The sequence below is a fragment of the Phalacrocorax carbo genome, chromosome 3, assembly GCF_963921805.1.
Source record: "Phalacrocorax carbo chromosome 3, bPhaCar2.1, whole genome shotgun sequence".
Taxonomy (NCBI): Eukaryota; Metazoa; Chordata; class Aves; order Suliformes; family Phalacrocoracidae; genus Phalacrocorax; species Phalacrocorax carbo.
The window spans coordinates 125,847,304-125,871,615 of record NC_087515.1 but is presented as its reverse complement, the minus strand read 5'-3'; the positions used below and the strand labels follow the sequence as shown (position 1 = coordinate 125,871,615).

The 24,312-nt window shown below is 49.0% G+C and overlaps 1 protein-coding gene across 1 annotated transcript in view; it reads left to right on the top strand.

Annotated features, from left to right (window-relative positions):
* Nucleotides 1-18,860, top strand: part of BLK (BLK proto-oncogene, Src family tyrosine kinase) — a 34,956-nt gene extending 16,096 nt beyond the window's left edge. The window contains exons 5-13 of the mRNA XM_064448653.1: nucleotides 861-959; nucleotides 1,969-2,072; nucleotides 8,631-8,780; nucleotides 9,274-9,426; nucleotides 10,341-10,520; nucleotides 11,096-11,172; nucleotides 14,867-15,017; nucleotides 17,592-17,723; nucleotides 18,100-18,860. Of these exons, the coding sequence (XP_064304723.1) occupies nucleotides 861-959; nucleotides 1,969-2,072; nucleotides 8,631-8,780; nucleotides 9,274-9,426; nucleotides 10,341-10,520; nucleotides 11,096-11,172; nucleotides 14,867-15,017; nucleotides 17,592-17,723; nucleotides 18,100-18,308 (1,255 nt within the window). The 3' untranslated portion in view covers nucleotides 18,309-18,860. The remainder of the gene's footprint in view (nucleotides 1-860; nucleotides 960-1,968; nucleotides 2,073-8,630; nucleotides 8,781-9,273; nucleotides 9,427-10,340; nucleotides 10,521-11,095; nucleotides 11,173-14,866; nucleotides 15,018-17,591; nucleotides 17,724-18,099) is intronic.
* The last annotated feature ends 5,452 nt before the right edge of the window (nucleotides 18,861-24,312 follow it).

Below are 24,312 nucleotides of genomic sequence, written 5' to 3'. Positions count from 1 at the left end.
GCTTTCCTTGAGTTATGGATACTTTGGGGTCAGGTAGTGTCCCTGCCTGGATACTACTGGGACCTTCTTCACTGCCGGTGTGCGTGGGCACAGAAGTAGCATAACTAACAATAACCTAGCTCCTGTTTCTTATTTTGTGCTGATTGTGCTTTTGCAAAGGATGTGGGTTGGGTGTAGTCAGAGGAAAGGACAGAATCAAGCCAGAGGTGAGCATGGTTTCATTTCACCTTCTTCTCAAAGTCATGAGAGAAGGAGCATCAGACAGTCCATCTGCCCAGTCCATAACAGGGCAGAGATGGACTTGGGTCCCCTGCTCATTTGGCCTTGAAGGGCTGCTCCATCCTTGACATCTCTGTGAGGTGGCCTCCGGAAGTGCATTTCTCACCCAGATGCCGTTGGCTGGGACCCATGGAGCAGGGGAGCCTGCTGGGTGGGGATGGCTTTTGGTCACGGCCAGTGGCTGAGTCAGTGGTGGGAGACCAAAGCATTGAGGTGTCTGGCAGATGAAGGACGTTGCAGAAGAGAAGAACTCCGATGTCCTTATGCAAGCGACAACCTACGGTGACCCAGATTTCCCTCCTCTCACTTGGGGTGCATAGCAAAGGTTTGGGTCTGTGGTCACTCCACACTTCCTCTGCATTCATGAAGAAAGACTGTCACCTCCAGCAGTATCTGAGATGCCAAGAGTGTTCAACCTGCTGGTGGTCCTAAGAAATCGAGAGGGACCTGTGGAATGGATATAAGGAGTGCTGGCCTATTTGCAGTGCTCAAAATCCCAGAGACCATGCTGTCCCTGCAGCCTTAGCTTGGCACGAAGCCTGCTCTGAGCACTCATGGTTTTTCTTCCGCTTGCTTTGCAGCGAGGGTGACTGGTGGCTGGCAAAATCCCTCAGCAGCGGGAGGAAAGGCTACATCCCCAGTAACTTCGTTGCACAAGTGGACAGTTTGGAAGAAGAAAAGTAAGTACATAAGCTTATGAATGGTGAACGCTGATGCAGTGCCCAGCCTCTCAACAAGCTATGGGAACAGCTTCACTTGACAGCAGGAAGACGTCACTGCTGGGCTGGGTGATAAGAGATGTTTCGTCATCCCCAGCAATGCCACCCAAAAGTTCAGGAGGAGTTTTAAGCACCATGTGGGTGAGGAGCAGGGAGGATGTGGCTGTTATGGGGAATGTGGGCAAAGGTTCCTGTCCTATTGATTGTATCTGCTGTGGAAAACAAGGACTTGGGGGAAAGAACATAAAGCTTATGATTGCACTGGTAAATTAGCCCAGATGCAGCCTTCATGTTTGTCTCCCAGCAAAGAAGATAGTAGGAAAGACTTGAGCCGAAAGGGTTTATTATGCCTATAATACAAGCAGCATAAGAAATTGTTTCCATTACTTATTCTCCTCTATGGCATTCAGCTATAAATGATCAGCCTCTCTTGCAACCTCCTCTTGGAATGACCCAACCATCGCTGAATTCAGCAAATGTTTAACAGTAACCAGAAATGTGGTTGGGACATAAATACTCTTTGTATCCAAAGGGTACATTTAAATGGCTATGGGCACCCTATGCTCAGCCTCCAGCTCACGTAACTGCTTTATACACAGCTTGCCCGGGCACTGCTCAGGGCTTACTCGCTCGCCAGGTGAGCTGTGGGTCCTTGTGTGCCTCAGAGGCTGTGCTCTGGCTGAGCCTGCACCTCTCCCACGTACAGGGTACTGCACGTACCGTGTAGTCTCTGCTCTGGCTTGAATTTCTAGGCTGTGAAACAAGCCCAAAGTGACTGAAATCTGGTGTTAATCTACTGAGAACAGTCTATTACTGGCTCTTTCCAGCAGATAAAAAACTATTTGCTGATAAAAACAACCCTCAGTTTTGGAGTCTAACAGTAAAAAAAAACAAACCTAACTGGACAGAATTTGCTTGTTTGTAGAACTTTTCCTTTTCAAAAAACAATTTTGCCTTTTCTGTCTCCCAGATGGTATTTTAAAACTCTGAGCAGAAAAGATGCTGAACGGCTGCTGTTGTCTTCTGGTAACAAAGTCGGCTCTTTCCTTGTCCGAGAAAGTGAAACCAGCAAAGGTGAGATATAGCGAGCAAGGATAACTCCTTGTTATTGCCATGGCTTCGAAAACCTTTCAGAGCTGGGCTGCAAAGGTCAGCCATGTCAGTGTTTCTTGGATTTGGCTGGGCAAAATAGCACTTTCTAGGCTCAGCAGGGCTGTAGAAGTGAGCTGGGGATTTGGAGGGCAAAGATTTACTGATGATGCTACTTGTATGTGTATTTCAGGCTGTGGTAAGGGTGCTTTTTGTCACCATGGTTTGTGGCAGACATGCAGGAATACAGATAATCAGAAAAGACTTTCCAAAACAACGTGTAGGGGGTTTCTTGTCCTTTTCTCCCGGAGGAAACGTTACTTTTTCGGCAAATTAAGATTCTTTTACGCACTCTTGAAGAAGCATTTCTCTTGGTTGCAGCAGAAACTTGCAGAATTTTGGAAAAAGCCTTCTGGTGAAACATCTTCCCAGAGGAAACCTGTTGTTCCTGATAGTCTGTAGCAGGGGGGATTGATGCAGACCAGGACTTTTGGAAGGGGACTGACTGGAGCAGGAAAGGTGGACTTCATCGCCTTCCTTCCCTATGAATGTGGCCGGCTTTTGAAGACATGATCCAAAGGGCAGAGCATTGTGGTCACTTCTCTTGGGCAGCAGATATTGAATTGAGTGTAACTGAAACTTCTTTGTTCTGTGTTGTTAGTTTGTAGAGAGTCTGGAAGCTAGTTTAGGTTGTCGCATGGGATTTTCATATTGTTTCTTTCCTACTTTTCTCTCCTTGCATCTTCTGGGCCATCAGGTGTGTTTATAGCATGGAGGAAATGATGCTCATGGTGGTCCTATGGTTCTGCTCTGAACCAGCTCCTTGAAGCAGTTCAGGAAAGTACTTCAGCCTTGCTGTGCTCTGGTTTCTTTCCTGTGAAATGGAGTCTTTCCTTGCCACAACGGAAAAGTGGTTTGTGCCTTCCTGATAGATCAGTAGAGACTTGGAGCATCCACCTGAAGTACTATGGGACCTTCTTTTCCTTGACTTGCTTCCCAAATGCTTCTACAAGGTCCTGGCCAAATTGTAAGAGTGGGAACAGATAGATGGATCCTCCATTTTACAACTAGTTCTTGCCTACAGTCACATCTCCTTTCTTTCTTGTCTCTGTTTTCCCCCATTCACATGGGGGATCTCCAAGACAGTGTCTGCCCCTTCCTCTGTGGCTACACCTTTACCAGTAAATTAAACAGTGCCAGAGCCTGGGTGCAACAGCTGGGTCATCCACACAGTCTCTGTCCTCGTGTCAACCAGGCACCATTCCCAATAGCTAATTTGAGCACAGTCACCCTGTTTCAGAGACCGCACATCGTGGTGTGGATGTGATGCCAGGGCTAGAAAGCAGGCTCTGGCATGGTGTAGTTTACTCACAGATGTATTCTGAGCCTTGGCTGGGTTGCAGACCTGGCCATTCCAGCCACCTCCAACAGCAGGATTTGACAGTGTCGAACTGGAGAGCTGGTCTTGAACTGGTATGGTATCTAGTGTGCTAAGTGGGGCAACAAGATGCTCATCTTCCTGTAGCCCTCTCCCTCCAGCCACCAGGCAGGGGTGCTGTGTTAGCACTATAACAGCCTACTTTGACTTTCCCTCCTGCCCCATGCCTGGGCTCACCTCTACATGTCCCTGCTGAGTTGATGCCAAGTAAGAAGGCTGCTTTCAATGTGGATTTGCAGTTTTCAGAATCTTTAGGGAATGTTCAGGTGAGGAAACATTGAAAAAACTTATTTCTAAGCCTTTCCCTTTACAAGGAACTCATTCTGCTCATATATTGTTTTCCCCACTGCCTTTGGGGTGTCTTTGAAATGATCAGGCTTGGACTAGTCCCCACATGCTTCTCTTCTGTTTATCCCCTTCCCACTCGCTGGGGTATTTGGGCAGCTGGCATGACTGTGCATTGCACCTAGGAAGGGTAGGGAGCAACACATGTGCCGTGCACAAGACCAGCAGACACTTGTGCGTTGTATCTGAGGGGCTAAGAAGAAGTGAGGCCCTCTGGCCTAGTCCTTGTGGCATCTCTAGATGCCACACATGGATGGGATCAGACCTTTCCCCATATTTGCTCAGGACTATTGTCCCCTGCTTCTGCTAGCCATGAACTGCAAACACAGGAAAAAAATCATTCCCTGCAGTTCTCTGGAGCATGCTTGGGTCTAGGTTGCACAAGGCTCGGACAGAGGTGGTGGAGTCCTGAGATTCAAGAGAAATAACCAGGCTAGACCCAGTCTTTAATGCCCTGTCTCTGCTGGCTAGAAGCAGACTTAGCTGGAGGTGTGTGATATTCTGCATTAGCAGATGTGGCATGTTCCACTCCGTGAAAGTCCCATGTTAGTCCCAAGTGGTCAGAGATCATCTTCTGCTCTGAAATGAGAGCCTTACCTGTGCCTTTTCTCATATTCAGTATTTTGTCTCAAAATATGGCTTTATTCCTTCAAACACCTCATCCTCTGAATCATCCTGTGTGTTCAGCTTCTACCTGAATACCCTGTACCTTAGATGGTTTGAATGGACATGGTGACACCGGTTGATCTGTCCTAACCACAGCTTCCTCCCCTCCAAAGAGAAGGAAAAAAGAGAAAGCCCTGCATCTCCAAACATGCTGTGAAGCTGAGTTCGCTAATGTAAAGTACCCTGTGACCCACCATGACACGTCCTGAGCAATGCCATGGAATTAATGCTGCCCTTCAAACCCCACAGGTTCTTCCTATTTTATTCCTCCTTGACACGTATTTTCATTTGCTTTGGACATCATCAGGTTCTTCCTATTTTCTTCCTCCTTGACATGTATTTTCATTTGCTTTGGACATCATCAGTGACATTTGACCTTCAGGGCCAAGCACTGATGCAAGCTAAGGGCGTAGTGCCCTTAGCTGCCTGCACTGCAGGGCTGTTGTCTCCTATTGGGTTGTCTCAGCCACAGCAGGATGCATTCTGCACCCTGCCTAAGAGTAGCACCTATTCACAGCCCATCCCAAGCAGTGTCTCGCTTTGCTCATGATTAAAGATACTGAAGACCTGCAAACCTGGGGCCTTCACTTTCAGCCAACATTTTGCAGAGGCCATGAAAGGCACATTCAACATCCCAGGAAGATGGGTCCTCGTGTGGGAAGCAGACCAGCAGTGAAGTCATTGGCAGAGAGCTAGCCTTGCCGAAGCTGCTGGAAATAAACAAATCTTCCCCTGAAGTAGTAATCATTCTGAAACCTGCGAGAATGCAGTTGCACAGCTGTGCCGAGTCACAATCTCTTGGCTTGCAGCAAGACCGCTGTGTCTGTGCTCCTGGCAGGAGGGACCTCACAGAGCTCAGCTGCCATATCCAGCTGAGCTCCTGGGTTTCCCATCAGGAAGGAGCTGAAAGCCTGATGAGACCTGTAGGAACAGGAGATGCCACGTGTGCAACGTGAAAATGGGACTCAGTCTGAGATGCAGGCATCAAAATGTAAATACCGCACGTTGTTGCCTGGGCTCCTGCTGTAGCCAGTGGGGCTTACTTTGGTTGCCAAGCCCGGAAAGTCTTGGAGTCATCTCCAGGTGCTCCAGCAGAAGGTGTGGTTTTGCACCGTATCTGACAAGCCCATGTAGATGTCCCAGAGCACCTCAAGTGGTACCAGACACCCCTGTTTAGATGACTGAATGATGTGAAGTTGAATCCCATCCTTCATATATTCTGGCGCTCTTTCCCATACAAAACTTGCGACCCTTTGAACAGAAAGGACCTGAGAGCCCTTGTGGAATGGTTTGGGGATCCCAGACCCAGAACAGGAGGGTGTGACACCCAGAGCTGCCCAGGGCAAGGCTGGGTTGTGCTCACACTGCTCTGAGCTGGTGTCGAGTGCAGGCGTGGGCCTCTGTATCAGCCCAGCTCTGTGCTGGGATGCGATGCAGGACTGTAGGATGGGTGATTGTCCCTTGCGGCTGAGGAGCAGGAACTCCTTTCGGCCATCCTGGCTGTCATCCGGGGAGATTAGGAGCCTTGCCGTCTGTCCAGCTCCACTTAACATTTTTCATTTGCTGCTGTCACTGGGAGAAGAGAGATTTGAAGCTTTTCAGCCCTAGTGCTTTGCAGGTCCCCAGGGGAGAGTAATCGGTCATGGGGAATGACAGGGAAAACTCTACCACACTCACTCCAGCAAACTAAACTCTGTCTTGGGGTGAAATACAGTCATTAGCTCTAATGACAGGATAAGTATTAATGCTGATAGTAGGCAGCTGATGGAGTGGCCTGGAGGGTGCCTGGAGCCCCTGTCAGCTCTGCATGCTGCATGTCACTGGTCTGAAAGATGCAGGAGGGTCAGTGGGGTCTGGAGAGGAGGTCCTGCAGGACAGAAGGCGTTTTGGGTGCAACCACGCTAACAAACAGATCAGGTCTCCTCTTCTCTGCTGACTCTCGGCCCCAAGCACGGACTTGCACACATGTCAGCTGTTAATTCCTGCGCTCCCTTCTACAATGCTGTCTGTCGTCAGTACGGCTGGGTTCACACCATGTTTGGCTCCTTCCTTTAGCAGGCCTTGCATTGTACGAGACCCACACATACCCTACACCATGTCCCAGGCATGCAAAGCAACCTCCTAGACTTGTGCTATATAAGCCCAACTCTGATGGGCTGCAGCCTGGCCTGTACATTATTTCAATCACTTTGATATTCAAATAACATCATCACCCTCAAAAACAATAATAGAAGTTGTTGTTGTTGTTATTATTATTCTTTGCAGCTTAGGGCCATATAAGTACCACAGAGGAGCCAGAGGAGTTCTGGGGCCAAGTGCTATGGAGTGTGAATGCGACTAATCCACTCTAGAAGGACTTGTGCTGAGCACTGCGAGCACAAGTCATACCAACACCTCTCTACACCCACCAGGGACCAGAGATCACTCCCTGGGAAAGACACCCTTAGCTGTGTAGTGACCTTTGGTCATTGAGACATAGGCTGCAAAAATGAGCCATTCCTTTGCCCTTCCCTGGAGTTTGTTTTTTGCCCTGTTAAAGACACTGCAGGGCTGCTTCTTCGAGGCTCAGCTGCGAGAGTGATAGAGCCATAAGGGCTTCTCAGGTCTGTCTTCTGCCTGACACTCATGGAGAAGGAGAGTTTCAGAAGAGCAACCTCTGTTGAGAAAGACCCCACCATGCTGAGCCCTGTGTGCTTCCAGCCTTGAGGTTCCCTGGTTCTGCATTTAAACCAGCAGGTCGTCCATGAACATTATGCCACCGTATCTCGTAGTCTGATCTCTGCAGAAAGGGAGTCCCCACAAAACGATTGCTAGCACTAGGAAAAATTTTAGACTCACCCAAATCCTGCTTGTAAGGATTTATAATCACTGCAACAGATCAAATATCCACAGAGGTGGTTTTCTTTTGTTGTTTTTCAAAAATGCAAATGGTTTCCAGTCGCAGTGTAGGGAACTGCTGGTGCTGCAATGGAGGAACACCAGCCAGTGAGTGTTATATCTGAGTAAACTTTGCCTTTGCATGAAGGATTAGGGTTTCAGAGTCACCGTGGAAGGCCCCACTTCTGTTTATGATCCTACATGACAGATACATGCTTTTTAACATATATAGCCTCACCTTTTCAACCATTAAAAAAGACAGCCTACCAACCCAGGTGATGTATTAGACTTCTAACTGCCCAGCAGGCTTGTAACAACTTACTCCGGAAATATGATCCAGACAAAGAGGAAAAGAAAACATTGCCAAGCTGCACTGAAATTTACACTGACATAGGCTGGAAGTTGCTGCTCTGTAGCAACATCTAGCGATGTTTTTGTGCTTGAAAAAAAAACCCAACAAACCATGGTTTAGATTATAAACCTGTTGTAAGGAGACAATAACAGGTTGGAATGGCAGATTGTTGAGTAGCTCCCTTGAGGTCAAAAGGCACCTGAATCTAGATGTGAATCTGGATGTGGTTTAGCCACAGTCACAAGTTTATGGATGAGCAAGGCAGTTCTCCTGCACGCCTCTTCTGTACCTCCTTCTGTACCTCCCAGTTGAACAACTGACCTTGGCATGGGGACCTTGGATAATGCTGAGAAGGGGCACGTATCTCTTGACCATATCTCTCCCACTAACCAAAATTCTGTTTGTCCTAGTTGGGTGGTTCACCTTCTTGTCAGTCCTACGTTTGTACGAACTGATGAGACTGCAGTCACTTGCTTCGTCCAGATGAGATGGTGGGCTTGACAGAGCTCAGACGGGCGTTGTGGAGCTGTGGCAAGACCGTCATGGCCTAAGGCACGTCTGATTGCTCTGGCTGGAGATGTGCTATGAATTGCCACGTCGCTTCTTTGGGGCAGTTGGCCATGGCATAGACGGGTCGTACTCAACCAAGCCTCGAGAGGCCCAGTTAAGCTCTGATGAACCTTTACCCCCCTTGAAGAAAGGGTAGTTTGTAACTTTGCAGTCTGGCGGGACTTGCCCTGAGAAGGCATCTGCAAGGGCTAGGATGGGTGTCTGCAGCTGCAGGCAGGCAAGGAAAGAGGACACAGCTGGTCCCTGGGTCAGGTCATACTAGTCCTCACAGTTCTCTCTTCTGCTCATTCTTCAGGTGCCTATTCCTTGTCCGTGAGAGACGGCGACTCTGCTCACGGGGACATCATCAAACACTACAGGATCCGCTCCTTAGATGGCGGGGGGTATTACATCTCCCCCAGGATGACTTTCTCCAGCCTGCCAGAGCTAATCCATCATTACAGCCGTAAGTTGTTTGCCTCCCCTAATGGGTTTGTCTTCTAGAAGGTGGTGGGCATGTGGGCAGAAGGAGGACAGGCTTACTAGGTGCCACCATCACTCCATCCACACTCATGGTCAAGGTGAGCTTCTCCAAGCAGAACTTGGGCACCCACATCCTGTCTTTCATCCTAGAGCGTTGCAAGGGTGAGCTCTGCCCACAGCCCTGTAACCAGGGAGTGTCTCCCATCGGGAAAGGAAAGAGATGAATGCTGAAGGGATATAGAGAAGAGATGTTTGGGAAGCAGGATTTGGACTTGCTGAGCAGGACAATCTGCTCCCCTGTGTCTCCTTTTGAGCTTTTTCTTTTCATTGAGTCCATTCTGGGTGCCCTGATCCCTGTAGCTGAAACATTTGTGTGGAGGTTTCCCATGGGTTGACTTTTTCCTGGCACGTGTAGATGGAGGAGGAGGTTAGCTCTGCCATCCCATCGAACTGTCCTGTGTTTCATCCTCATACAGAGAAAGGGGATGGCCTGTGCCAGCGACTGACAGCCCCCTGCATATCCCTGGTTCCCCAGAGACCTTGGGCACAGGACGAATGGGAGATCCCACGGGAGTCTCTGAAGCTTGTGAAGAAACTTGGCAGTGGGCAGTTTGGGGAAGTGTGGATGGGTAAGTATAATTCCCCCCATTCCTGGAAAAAAAATATATAAACAGAGGAGATGGAAAGCCCTAAGACAGGACTAGTCTGCATGGGGGGAGCATAAAATATAAACACATATTTATGGGCATACAAGCAGCAATAGATGCCATACTCCTGGGAAGAACCAAACAGGTTGTGTTTGCACAGATCAGTGGTTGAGCATGGGTTTCATAGGTTAGATGTGTGTGAGAGGTGTCAAAGTAACTACATACTCATCTCCTGAGGCGTGCTCTCATTCTTCCTGGGAACCCTGGGCATGGTTGTAGGATCCTAAGTTACACACAATATGGTACCTGGGTGACACTATCCCACTTTTTCTGCTTCCTTGTTCCACTTTATAACCCAGATCTGAATCCCTTACACCTTCCTGCCCACTGCTAGCCAGTGGGAGAGGAAACGGGGTGAACTCATCTTCCTTTGCTGTCCTTTTTGTGGTTGTCTGCTGCCTTGGCAATTGAGATTGCGGGCAGGATCAGACTGAGTCGACATCCTGACTGCAGCGTCCTGGCTTTCTTGGTGGTGTTTGGATTATTTGAGAACTCAGCTGGAGGGAGGCCCCAGGGGTTTCATCCAGAAAGAGTCTTGCAGGGCTGGGAGGATGGGCTCGTTGCATTGATGTCCACCACCCAGAGCAGGCATGATACCTGATGAAGCCACATGGATTAACAGTTGTGCTGTGTCTCTCCTTTTCCTCTCATACCTGCTGGTTGCTCAGAGCCCACTGGGACTGAGATTTACCATTCGTTTCTCTCTGAGAAATTGCAAGTGTTTTTGCTGTGGTTTTCTGCTCCTTGATCCACAGGCTCTTCTGTTCCTTATTCCACAGCCTGATAGAGTCTGTAGAGAGGCTGAAATTCCTCAGTGCATCATTATCTCTCTGCAGGCTACTACAAGAACAACATCAAAGTGGCTGTAAAGACCATGAAGGAGGGCAGCATGGATCCTGATGCCTTCTTGGCAGAAGCAAACTTGATGAAGAGGCTCCAGCATAACAAACTGGTCCGGCTATATGCAGTAGTCACGAAGCAGCCAATCTATATTGTGACAGAGTACATGGCCAATGGTAAAGAGCCTCATGGAGCTTTTGTGTTGGGTTTCTGCAAAATCAGGTCAACGAGGTAGCTCATACTCCCATTATAAGGGGGTTGGGGAGAAGGACATTGTACCAAATCTGTAAGCAGAAGGATGAAGTGATTCACAAGTTTGTTTCCAGTACTGGAATGGACTTTGTGGGTGATGAAATCCTGCCTCTTGTGGTCTCGTGTTTCATGAGATACTTCACAAGATGGTGATGTTCCATTTGAAGAGTATTTAAAGTTCTCATCTCCACTGTTCCTACTGGAAGTTTCTTTCAGATTTTTACTCCCCTCAAAGTGAAATTGTCCTTTCTTTTGCCCTTCTTGTCTATGAGGCTTTGAGTGAAGTACTCCCAGCAGTTTGCAAAAGGTCTGTGCAAAATAGAGGGGGCAAATGGGCTGCATTTAGGAACTTTCCTAATAGAAGATGCTCCAGCGGACACCCACTGTGCTTCTTCAAATTTTCTCTAGGATGCAGGCAGATTTGTTGCATATATTCAGAGAAGCACCAGGGAAGGCAAATACGTAGGCTGATTCACAGCAGTCTCCCCCTCTTTTGCAGGCTGTTTGCTGGATTACTTGAAGACAGAAGAAGGAAGCCAGCTGAACCTCCCAAAACTCATTGATATGTCTGCTCAGGTTAGTGAACAGCCTCTGGGAAACAGACTCAGGACCATGATTTGTTATTGCCTGAGTGAAATTCTTGCAAGTCTGAAGTCTGCCAGAGCGTCGATTTCATGGAGAAAAACAGCACCTCCTGGTGTGCTCTCTTAGGGGTTCTCTCTCAGCCCTCGTGTTGATGTGCATGTCAGCTCAGCAACGCTCTGCTGTCTTTAGGACAGCCTCTGGGGAACTTAGTGCAGTGCTAGAGACCTGGGGTTTGGGTTTTGGTTTTGGGGTTTGTTTTGCTTTGTTTTGTCTTTCCATCTGGCTGAGCAAGAAATAATTTTGTCTCTCTTCTTACCAAAGCAGAGAAAAAGCTCAAAAGAGATACTTTCAATGTAGATACACGCTGGCTTTCAGCAATTCTTCCCTTCTGATGATTAGGCATTAAGGACGTCTCGACCCTCAAATCTGGGAATATTGCTCCTTATGAGAACAAATATTTGTCCTCATACGGTTGTTTCCCTCCAAGCATCCCCAGTCTGTAAATATTACTAGTTGCAGCTGCACCGTAACATTTTCGTCCACAATTGCATCTAAACTCAAACATGTCAAAGTTAGGGAAACCACAACCACTTGTTGCAGCAACCTGGCAACGAGTTGCACATGAAGGATGAGATCGGCAAAATCGCTCCACTTTGGTCCTAGCCAGCTGTTGACAGAGTTCGGCTCACCCAGAGAAGAGCTAGGCTAATTTTGGAAATATTGGAAAAAAGCCACGAAACATCAGTGTGATGGCTAAATACAGCTATTTTGATGTGCAGATCTGGGATTTGCCCATAAGATCACTCGGCCTCCCTGGGTCAAAGTGAGCCTGAGCAAACAACATGTAAAGGCTGGCCACTTGGCTCCAGCCATCACACAGGGTTGTTTTATAATGTATTAAAAGCTGGAGAAACTTAATATTTGAGCAAATGTTATGCGATAGCGAAAGATTTTCCTTCTTGCTTTAACCAGGATGAAAATATTTAAATACTTTAAAGCAATGTCCCCATCCGTCATTTTTATTTTCGTCCGCACCCTTCGTAGGGGAACATGTTTAAGTGCCTTCACTCTTCACTACTGATAAATCTTCCATATCTGCAGATTTATCTTAGTTGTCTGTGAGAAGTTATGGGCCAACGGCAGCCTCCCTGTTTAGTATCTTTCTTTTAATTTCGTCCTTCTTTCCCTCCTTCTCTCTTTACCTCCCCACTTCCCTCCCTCCCTTTCTCATTCTTTCATTCCTTCTCTCTAAAGGTATAGCTTGTGGTTAGTTTTAAATTCCTGGTGATAATCAGAATCACCCAAATTCATCTGTATTACAGAGCCCTCGGGTTTGGTGGGAGCGTTACCCCAGAAATTGGCTTGATGCATTTCTATGCGAGAGGAAAGTGCCGTAGCCAGAGCAATCTGCCCTCAGCTATAGCCACAGCGATGACCCAGAGCAAAGCTGTTGGCCAACACTATACTCAGCTTTGAGGCAGGGACAGCAGAAGCTACAAGTATTCGTGCATTTATTTAATGCAATGTTATAATTTGCACTGAGCATGCGGAATAATGAAGCATTTCTAGGCAGGTATGTGGAATCATCTGGGGAGAGGTCAGTGATCTTCTCTGTCCCAGGCACGAGGGGGGTATAGGTCTGACAGTGCAATGGCTGCTGGAGCCTCTGGGAGAAACCCGTCCCAGGGCAACCTTGTGCACTCAAACCTCTTCTCCAAGTTCCGGGTCAAAGTCTTGAATATGGTCATTTGGCATGGCCTGACCTGGCCAGAAGCCAGTCCACTACAATATCAAATAGTCCCCACAGTGGGCACCATCACTGGGGTTGAGCAATTACACATGGATGTCACCTCTCCATGGGCACCTGGAAGCACTCACCCACCCTGCACACCCTTCTCGCATCCTTCCATGCTCTTTGCAGCTTCCTGCACCGTGCACCACTTCCAGGACCCGGGTAGTCAAATGCAGACCAAACTCACACACCCCAGCAATGCAATACCCCACACAAGCCACCCGCAGCATGTGGGGTAAGGAGGAGTTTGCCCATCCCTCAAGACATGGGCATCAATCAGAAGGACAGCTTTCATCATTCCCCTCCCACCCTGGCACCACCTCCCCAGGGCAGGTATTCAAACACGCACTGGGTAGCTCTGGGAGGAGGAGGAGAAGGGCAGTCTCTCAAGCTATTTTGCAATCTGTTCATCTATGGTGTCGGAATGATATCATGGCCCAACAGGCACCCAACCCGCTCGAGCACAATTTTAGATCCAATAGCATCCGTTGGAGTTAAAATTAGAAATCTGGGCTGATGCACTTGGTCCTGTGGTCAGTCTTGAGGGTAAATGCTTGAAAGCACGCTAGGCTGAAACAGCCCCATCGCCAGGTACTATCTCATTAACATCAGGTCAGGAAATTACATCAGTTCTTCCATTTTCCACTGCAGTAAACAGCACTTGCGCTGAAGGGGTGTTGACACAGGTTAGAAATGCAGCATTGGAAAGTACGTGTTAGTATCCTGTTTGAAACCACATGTAAGTCAAGATGCTGATGTGAATCTGTATGGAGTGGAAAATTGCTCTGCCCCTAACCACAAGCGCATAAAAGCTTTAATAGGCACTAACCATTATTAGCAGGGGTTGCGTGCATCCACTCATGCTCCCGATAAATGCCTAACCCAAATCTGAGACTCGACAGATAGAGCAACTTTGCAACCTCTTTTTTTCTGTATCTCCCCACCACCCAGCAATAAAAGATTGCTGCCGTCATTTATGCGGGCTGGCCGCACACCAGACATCTCCCCAGGGCTGCTCCCTGCTCCAAGGAGCTAAGCAGTGAAAGATGATCTTGGGAGCAAGAACCTCCCGAAGTGCCATTTGGAGGTGGTCGAAGAAGGCACCACGTGCCCAAGACAAGGGATTTGCCCAGGAACATACTCTCTATCCCAGTCATATTCCTATCGATATCTGGGTCTTCTGCCCTACTGCATCCTGTACGTATGAGAGGGGAACTGAATTGTGTCCTGGGTCCTAGTCTGGATCCAGCACAGGGAAAGCAAACGCCAGTCTCAGTTTTACTGCAGAGGGATGTCCAGGGGTCTCCACCCCACAGCCCAAAGCAGACCAGTGAGGCAGAACAGAGGAGGCTGCTAAAGAACATCTAGTTGTCCTCTTAGATCTGGACTTTGCTACTGTGACCGAGGGACAGATGAGCATTTTGAGTTTTGGGTTTGGTTTTTTTTTAATTGACATATTTGATCTGGAGTGTTTAAAATCCCAACTAGAGGGTAGGATCTTGCGGCAGAAACTGGGAATCCAGTGATGTGGCTTCAGGTTTGCTTCCACTTTCTGTCTCTCGCTACAGACACGACTCACAGCTGGAACTTCTGAGCAAAACAGAGAGTGATGCTTCTGTTCTGCTTGGCTTAGCTGCTTAAAGCTTCTGGAGGCTGGGTGCATGCTGGTAGAGCTGCACATATGCACATGTACGTGGGCAATATCTATTTATCTATGTATGTATCTGTCTACCTGTTTATCTGTCTGTCTGTTGATCTAGCTGTCTATCTGTCCATCTATGGAGCAACCCTACACGCATGCTGTGCTTTTGTAAAAGTGGGTAAGACGCAGGCTGGTTAGCCTGTAGTCGTGGGGAGGTTATTCATGAAGATGGACTTTTCCTCCTCTCCTAGGTGGCAGAGGGAATGGCGTACATCGAGCGAATGAACTCCATCCACCGCGACTTGAGAGCTGCCAACATCCTCGTCTCAGAGACACTCTGCTGCAAAATTGCTGATTTTGGCCTGGCCAGGATCATCGAGAATGAATACTTGGCACAAGAAGGTGGGTGTCGTTCCCAGCATTGCCTCACCAACACATTTCCCTTATCTCTAATCCTCCTGCTATGCAGACGTGACAAGATATGGGGTGTCCAAGGGCCGGGCTGGGACCAGGGATGGGGCACCACCGTCAACAGCGTGAGGCCAGAGCCCCTATTGCTGCCCTTGTCAGCACTCAGGCAGCAGGCAGAGCAAGCAAGAGAGCCAAAAATGGGGTCCCAGCAGAGGGAGCAGCGCTTGGGGACAAAAAAGTGTAATCGAGGTTTGCAGAGGAAAACGGGCAAAAAAGTCTTTTGGCACCATTTGGAGGAGCCCTGCTGAATCTCAGGTTGTGTTCCTGGAGAAATTTGACCTCTACTAATGAAAATTGCTGCCTGTGCCTACGTGTTCACACTGAGTCAGTCCAAAGGGAAGGAAATAGCAGTGTAACTCAGTCACCGCACACCATGGGACTGCAGAGGGGAGCTGGAGCCACAAATCTGGACCTAACGGCAGTTTCCAGATGTCCCAGGCAAACCGAGCCCAGATCAGATCAAGTCCCTTCCATAACAGGGACAACTTACAAAACATGGGAGAGAGTTTGCAGCTTGGCAGGTGTTTCTCATGAGAACAGAGTACCTTGAGCGCCTAAAACCAACCAACCGAACAAAAAAGTCGTACAAAACCCAGTATTCCCCATATTAATGTGAAATCTCCTTATGACTCTGCCTGCAAAGCCAAGCCCCTTGCTGAGACTGAGTATCTGAACTGGTGGCGGGCAGGAGAGAATCCATGAGGTGACGGCTGGCTTGGTTGGTGCAGAGGTCCATCTACAGCCATTTCACAACAGGGTTGAGTCAAATTTCTCTGGGGGCAGCTTTTTCTCTGTACTTTCTCTGTACTGACCTCTGACTCTCAGATAGTGTCATTCAGATTGCGAAGAGACTTTATAGAGCATCAGGGAAACAAGCAGAAATGATTGAAATAAAACAATTAAGTCTGGCATAAGTGGCACTTCCCAGAAGATGTCCATATTTTGGAAATCTGTCCGCCCTGGAGTTGGGATGAAGCTAAAATTCCCCATTAAAAAAAAATCTCTGGGAAGGAAATTGAGTAGATTTTTCTTTTTCTTACAAGTTAGGAAACCTTTCTTTCAATCTGCTGCTCCCAAAACACTTTATGATACAAATTATGCCAATTTCAACATGTAAAACTATTTCAAAGTAGTGAAAGCTCACAAATGTAATTTGTGAAATGTCATGAAGAGGTACTGTGAAATTGTAATTTTTTGAGGCAGTTTTTATCTTTAAGAGAAGTTTTGGTGAAATCAGTATAATTCTGTTAACATACCCAAAGGACTTACATTTCCAGTGGAAAACAGTTCCTATCGGCATTTTTCCAGCTAGCTTTAATCTGAAATAACAACTGCCCCTCTATCTACTTTGAACAATTTTCACTTCATAGACCGCATTTCCGAGCCTCGTCAGTCTACTTGTCAGAAGTATGATATGCAAGAACAAAGGCACTTATTTCACCCACTGCTTTTGGGCTTTCAGTCCTGAAAGGATATATACAAATAAAAATGTGATTTCCTCTGCGGCCTTTAACACATTCAGTTCCTACATATCAAGGTGTTTTGGGGTTTTGGCGGGGTTTTTTTTGGCCTTAGCTAAACTAAAATTGCAATCTTATTGTCATTGCTGCCTGCAGCATGCAAAACTAAATCTTGGTGGGCAAAATAAAATGGGGCTTTTGTTGGTTTGAATATACATATGCAGCTTAAAAACCCGAAGAGTTTATATTTGATGTATTGTTTATGCACTTTTGCTAAAAACAGCCCCCTTCCAGTGAGTGATTTCATACAGAATAATATTCTACTGTTAGTGTCCTCTAATAAACCTACTCTAGTCATTGGCTTTGCATAGCACAGGCACATAGTTTGGGCTACAGGAACACGCTGGTTTCCCATGGCGGGTTGCTACTTGAAGAGCAATGTGTCTCTCGCAAGAGCTGCTTGATGCCCGAGGGCTGTGGCAGGCGCTGCTCGACCCCGGCATCGTGCCTTCGGCGTGCAAGGTGCCCGTCTGTGCTACCGTTCTCGGCTCCATTCCTGAGAGCCCGTTGCTAGACACGCAGGAGGTGCAAAGCTGTTATAAGACCGCAGGTTCCTCTAAATTCATCAGTAAAATAGTTTACCTAGATTTTTTTTTAATAAGCATTTTATCATGTACCTAATAAATTAAGTTTTTTCATTATTTGGCCTCTGTGGATCAGTATCTATGGATGTTTATAAACATGTACATATGGAAATGTCTTTCAAGACAAAATAGCCTTGATTACACCAGAAAAAGAACGAAGAAAGGCAAAGAGATGCCAGGTAGAAATAACCTTTTAATGAAAGCAAGAGCCAGGCAGCAATTACGTTCCTCTGGCCTTATCTCCCATTATGGATTTACAAGCCCCATCGCAGCCCCCTGATGTGGTCAACAGCCCGCAGGACCCAGGGCTCGGTTTTTGGGGAACTGCTTGCCGGTGCCTGCGGGGGCAGAGGGAGATGCTGTACATCCACGCATTATTTCCCTTTGCTTCGCCTGGACAGGTGCCAAATTCCCCATCAAATGGACGGCGCCAGAGGCCATTAACTTTGGAGTTTTCACCATCAAATCTGACGTGTGGTCTTTCGGGATCCTCCTGACAGAAATCATAACCTACGGCAGGATCCCTTACCCAGGTACAGCACGCTGCGAGTGCGGGATGAGTGTGCATCAGCGTCGAAGCATCTAGTGCTGCTTTACGCTTGCAGACACATGCCCAAGTGTGTGCACAGATGCTGGCACTGCCCTGTTTCTTCATGCTGGGTTTCCTCCCCTAGGCTCCCATGAGCCTCAGTTATACCTGTGCTAGACAAAACCTATAGTGGGGAGCTGGGGAGGGGATAGAGGGGTGGAGCGGAGGGTGCAACCTTGAAGAAGGGATGGTGCCCAGATGTGGCCCAGCATCGCAGTCCTTCCCGCCTCTCCAGCTCTGCCTGGGTGTGAGCTACTGGGAGCACTGAGCTTCACACCCAGGGTGCTGAGTAACCCCCGTTGGGCTGCATTTCCCTCTAGGGATGACCAACCCCGAGGTGATTCGTAACCTGGAGCGTGGCTACCGCATGCCCTGCCCAGACATGTGCCCTGGTGAACTCTACAACATCATCCTGAAATGCTGGCGAAACAAACCCGAGGAGCGCCCGACCTTCGAGTACCTGCAGTCGGTCCTCGAGGACTTTTACACTGCCACAGAGAAGCAGTACGAGCCAGAGCCTCTGCAGTAAGCCACGGTCCCACCAGCGCCTAGGGTCAGATCTGGGGGAAAGCCACCACCCCGTGCAGCCGGGCCATGGCTTGTTTCAGGCCTTTCCCTTTCTCCTGTGTGCCGCCACGGTGCATTTGGAGACAGGGAACGAGAAGGGACATGAGGGAGGTGGGTGCTGCCAGCTCTGTGGTTATCATGGAGACTAGAGGTGGCTGAGAGCTGCCACAGCTACTTCCCCATCCACCTTGGAGGTCTGTACCCACTTCGCAGACATCGCCTCTGCCACGAAGGACAGCAGATTCCTTTGTGACCCACCTGGAGAAAGAAAAGCCCCTCAGCCCTGCAACTGCAGCCCCAAAAGAAGGACCATGGCTGGAGTGGCGGTATGGGGGGTGCACAGTCTCTCTCCCCCCCTTCTGATGCCACTGCCGGCAATACTACAACCCCCTTCATGCCATGGGCAGGGGTGGGAATGTGTCCTGCCTGCACCTCCTTGGGTCATGCCAGGCCCCCAGGCTCTGGAGCAAGCTCTCCAGGTGGTGCCACCCCGCTGCCCAAGTTAATAATAAAGAACTGAATACAACCATTTCCCATTTCTTTATTCAGGTGTCAGGGTGAGAACAGGCCCCTGTGCCCACCCCCAGCCCATGGAGGAGAAGGGGAGAGGCTATGGGGCTCCCCGGGCAGCTCGGGGTGATGCTGGGGTGGTACCTGGGGAGGGAAGGGGGGGATGCCCGAGGTGCACCTCACTAACTGCAGGCACAGGTGGCCTTGGAGCCCGGAGGCAGGAGAGATATTCGTGGTGTGGCCACGAGATGTCCCTCCTTCCCCGCAAATCTGGGTGGATCCTGCCACCCGGCTGCTGGAGGGGAGAATAAAAAAAATATTAAAATATGCAAAAAATAAAAAATACCCTCCCTGCTTTGCCGAGCCCTTCACTGCACAAGCTCCTGATGCAGCATCGGTGCATCGTGCCAGCCCCACAGCAGGTGCTGCTCCGCACTCGGCACCAGGCGGGTTCAAATGCCCTTTCCCTGCTCTCTGGTGCATCTCAGACCCACAGCCCCCGGGTTAATGCCCCTGTCACGCTGCAGGGTGGTCTCCGATCTGCAGTTGCACTGGGCTGGGGGGTGGAGGATGAAGACATAAGGCACACACGGCACACTGAAGGGGTGTGAGGATCACAGGAGTGAGCACCAGGCTGGGACCCAGGTGGGCTCCCCTTCAGGTTACGGCACGGAGCAGCATCTCCCTTGGGTGCTTGTTCCACTGTTTCCTACCCATGAACCAGGTTTTGTGTCCTGCTGCAGAGGGAGCTTCTCATAGTGTAACGTCAACAGCGTGCTATGAGAAAGAAACAGCAGAGAGGATCCCTGTGTGGCAGAAAAACTACCTGACCATCACCAACGCATGACACAGAGTTACCTGTGCATGCACTGCTGCAAGACAGCCTAGAAGGAACAAGGAGGGGGAAGATTCATAACAAATCTGTGGGGACAACTGGGCTATCAGCAGCTACATTCAGCCCAAGGCCTTGATCTTCACTGCCATAATGCCTGTGAGGAGACAAAATCCCCCACAGTGATGCCAGCATCGCTTCCCAGGTGTTCCTGACGGGATAGTGTGCTTGTGCCAGTGTGAATAGCACTTTGCCTGGCTATAAATGCTGTTTATCCCTCCTTTGTAGACTCACAGCTGGGAGAAAGAGCACATAGGGACTGGTTTGGCATTCACAGGAGGCCAAAGTCTCTGGAGATGGCTGGTTTGCACAGATTGGAGATGTCATTCCCTGCATCCTCAGGAGGGAAGCAGGTTTTAATAGCAGAAAACAGGTGTCCCAGCCACAGGAGGAAGGGAACTGCTTGAGATGATAGAGCCTCAGAAATCCTAGATCTTAGGGTGTTCAGGATGTTTTCACCGGGCTGCTGGATAAGGGTCTATGGGAGACCTGCTCCCCTCTAGGACTGCAGCTGGGGCTGGATGGGAAACCAGGGTATGGAAAAGAGCATTAGACACCTGTGCTCAGGAGGTGGGTTTCCCCCACCCCCAAATTGTCCAAACCCACAGGTGAATCAACCTCTGGTGTCTCAGAGCTCTTTTCTTATCCCACCCATAACACATCTGGTCTACAACAGCTTTCCACAGCAGACCCATGGGCAGCTTCACTCCCTGTGGGAGAAGATGAAGTTTTCTCCCAAGGGTTTCTGTGATTCATCAGAAGTCATCCTCCAATTCAGCACGAACAGCTGGGGAGCAACTGTGTGGCCAGGGCCTGGACACGGTTAAAGTCGCTTCCTCAAAACATGAGCAAACCTCACCCATCCATTCACCTTCACAGCCTGGTTCCTGAGCCCCGTGAACCCAGTGCTAGTAGGTCCTAGTGCTAATTTAAGATGAAACAGGCTTAGTCCACTTGTTTCATGGTTCCAAAGTACAAGCTGTTTGTGCTATAACTATACAAAGCCCATTTTAAACAAGAAGCATTTATTAGTCTTTTATTCAATAATTTCACTGGTGTTGAAGAAACCATCTTCCCCCCTGCTTGAACTCCAGCTTGGTCTTTCACATTTACCAGGAACTCCATCTGGAATGAGGGGATTGCTATTGATGAGGTGTCACACTTCAAATAAATACAGATGAACAATATATGATGCCTTGGCTGCAAATATTTTATTGAACTGAAAACGGTGGATCATTTGTGCTCGAAAACAACAGGAAGAAGAGTTACAGGGTTTCTGCTAAGCACTTGTGCATTGCATTATCACCTAAGGCCAAAGAGTCAAGTATTGTAGCTCAATTTAGAAAGGAAATGGATATTTTTATGGCCAATAGCAACACGTGGCCAAGCCCAGGGTGAACACAACAAAGTGACTGTAAGCTGTGCTTCCTCTGCACTGGATACCATAGCCTTTTTTATTCATGCTGCACAAATATTTGTTGAGTTTTGCTCCCTGTCATGCCTGTGATAAATGAACGGGGCAGACATTCACCTGGAGGCATAGTCACACGTGTTTCCACCACGAAGCCATTGCAGAAGCCACTGGCAACTCTTCCTTTGCTTAGGGAAGTGCGACTGGGGGCTGGAGGAGGGGGTGGAGCGAGACCGTGAGCCCCATGAGCAGCCGTGGTTTTACGCAACAGCTACTAAAATGACAGTGAAATGGTTCCTCCACACAGCTCCACCACAGCAGAGGTCATTGGAGAGAAAAGGACCTATGCCCCTGTCTGCATCCTGGGACCTCAGCCAAAAACCCAGGTGAGAAGTGGGATGCTGTCTTCTGTGACCTCCAGCTCAGGAGGCAACAGTACTCCAGGGGACCAGGACAGCTCCAACGGCCCTAACAAGCTCTGCAAGACCCCCTTCATGCCCATACTTACCTGGCAGCCTAACAGGTGTCTCTTCACCATGGGTGAGCTCCAGCCAGAGACTCACAGGTGAGTCTCAGAGCAGGAGAAAGGTGATAAAAGTGACCCAGGTTCTCACACTCAGTTTGCGATTCTTGCGTGATCTGCAGCAGGGACCCTATCACTCACACAAACAGCTTGGCTACAAGGATCCTGTAAAGCTACCCAAGAACAGCATGTTGATAATTTTCTGCAGGTATTGGGTGGTGCAAGGTGTTTTACAAGATAAGAGGGAATTTTTATGGTAAACAGAGTATGAACTCTCTGAATAGCGAAGACAAGGATTAAAAGGTGTACGTAATGATATGTGTCTTGCATGACAACCAAGATAGCCCTTTAATTTCTTCCTCAGGTGCCAGGTGGTCTTTCCAAAGACCACTGGAATGGTCTTTCTAATTCTCATACCGAAAGACCCAGACCTCCATTATCAGTCTTTGCTACTGCTTTCCCATGCAGCCTTGGTCCTGTTACTTCACCCCCATCCTCTGTCTGAACTTTCATCTGTGCAGGTAATGTCTGGCCTTCTGTTGGTGTTGAGTTCATCTGCATTAACATCCTGTTTGCAAGTGGTTTGAGGCACTGGTGGGAAGGTTTCTGTGGTATTTCTCATTTCTCCACCTAGCAGATGTAGAAATAACCTTCTCCAGGCAATAGCTGTGCACTGTGACATCTCAGCAAAGCAGAAAGTGCATCTGGAAACTTGGAGCCAGGGCCGTGGGGCGAGACAGGCATGGAAAAATCAGCAGGTGCTCGGAGAGGAGAGGTGGGAGTGAGAGGGAGAGCAAAGGAAAACCAGTGAGAGGGCAGGGCTGCAGGAAGCAGCAACGCTGAGGAAATCAAGTGCCTTCTCTGATGTCTAGTAAGGTGTGACTTACAGCTAAGCCTTTTCCCATCACCCAGGCATTCATTGCAATGTGGATTTTCTCATGGCTAATAAAAGATTAAGCATAGCATATGCTACAGGTTTTCCTGAACCTCTTTAGGAAGCTGGGTTAAAATCAGAGCAGGACAAGATTAGCTGAGATGGAAGAGCAGAACAGGGAGAAGAAAAAGGAGAAGCACATGGCCCTACCCAGGGGATAAAGACCTAGGGCTTCTCAGGTAAAGTTCTTCTACCCTCTTCTTTCTCCCCATGCTATATTAACACCCCGATCTGCCTGACTCGGGCTCATGTTGCAAACCTCTGTATGCAGGACTCAGCTGACGCAGGGGTAAAGAAGTCCCTTACATTTCCAGAGTTCCAGCAAACGGGGGAGCTGGTACCCTTTTGGGGAAGGAGGTTACCCAGCACAGGCTGCAGTGGGACCCTGGAGCCATGAAGTGGGCTTGGTCAGCTGGTATAAAGCAAGAGCAAAGTAGGGGTATACCAAAGTCACATCTTGGGAAATGAGCTTTTTTCAATGCCATCCCACGCTATGCTCCCGTTAGGTCCTGAGCATAATAACATTGGCCAGCATAGCCTCACCAACAGTGCACGCTGGCATGTGCCAGGAGCTCAGGACCTCTCCCAGGGTGATAAAGAGCCTGGCACCCTGAGGATCCAAGTGTACCCACCCGCTCCATGCAGGACAGGGTGCCTGGAGCTTGCCACGCTGCCACCGAAAAGCAAGGCAGGGCTGCCAGGGAAGTGAGGTGGTGAGGAGCCCTCATCTTGCTCCGGTTTACCTCCACCCACACAACAGCAGAGCAAATATTCCCTGGCAAACACTGCAGAGCAAACAAGGGCATCAATGTCCCGTTGGGCTGAGCTCTGGTCTCCAAGCTGCTCCACCAAAGCAACAATGACCATTTTTTTGACAGGAGGGCCCCCTCCCTGGCCAGGCTGCTAGCTAGCCTAGTGCTTACAGCCAGGGAGACTTCAGCTGGCTTGCTTCTCCAAGAAGTCTTGGTTCAGAGTATCCCCAAGGGCTGGTGAAGCTCCAGGCTGGGTCTGAAAAGTGTGGGTGGCCATCCCTGAGCACCCCATAACCAAAAGAGAGGTTGCGGTCATGTGTCACAGCCAAGATGTGTGGGTGGCAGAGAGCAGAGATGAGCTACTGATGTGAAGCAAAGACAGAGCCCCCAGCAAATCTGCCCAAGGAAAGGCCTTTCCATCCCCACCAGCCACTCAGTGCAACATCCCGTCTCTGCCAGCAGCCAGAAAAACCCTCCATGGATAACGAGGCTCAAGGGAAGCACTTTCTTTATATACTCAGGGCCCACGGCTGCTCTAGAGAGATTTGTGGGATGTGTCAAAGACCGTCCCTTCAGTCCTGCTAGGTTGCAGGCAGGAGGGCTGGAGCTATTTCTGGATGATTGCCCATCCCTCAGTGATTTGACTCAGGTGCTACGACACCCTCTCTGGCTCGGAAAGTCTCTAAATTCCCAATTCCCTTGTTCCTCTCTCCCAGGGCTCTTGTTGCACGCTTCCCCTGTTCTGCCCACGGCGTTTGCGATTGCCTACTGTTGGAGACAGGCTTTGCTGTGACCTGCCATGGCTGCTCCTTTTCTAGGCTGCTTCCAAACTTCCTTTCTCCAGAGTTTCCTTCCCCACCAATCGGTTCAAGGTCACTCCCAGTTAAAATTAGCAGCTTATTCAGCATTAGAGAGAAGGGACAGCCAAGTTCCCTGGCCCGTTC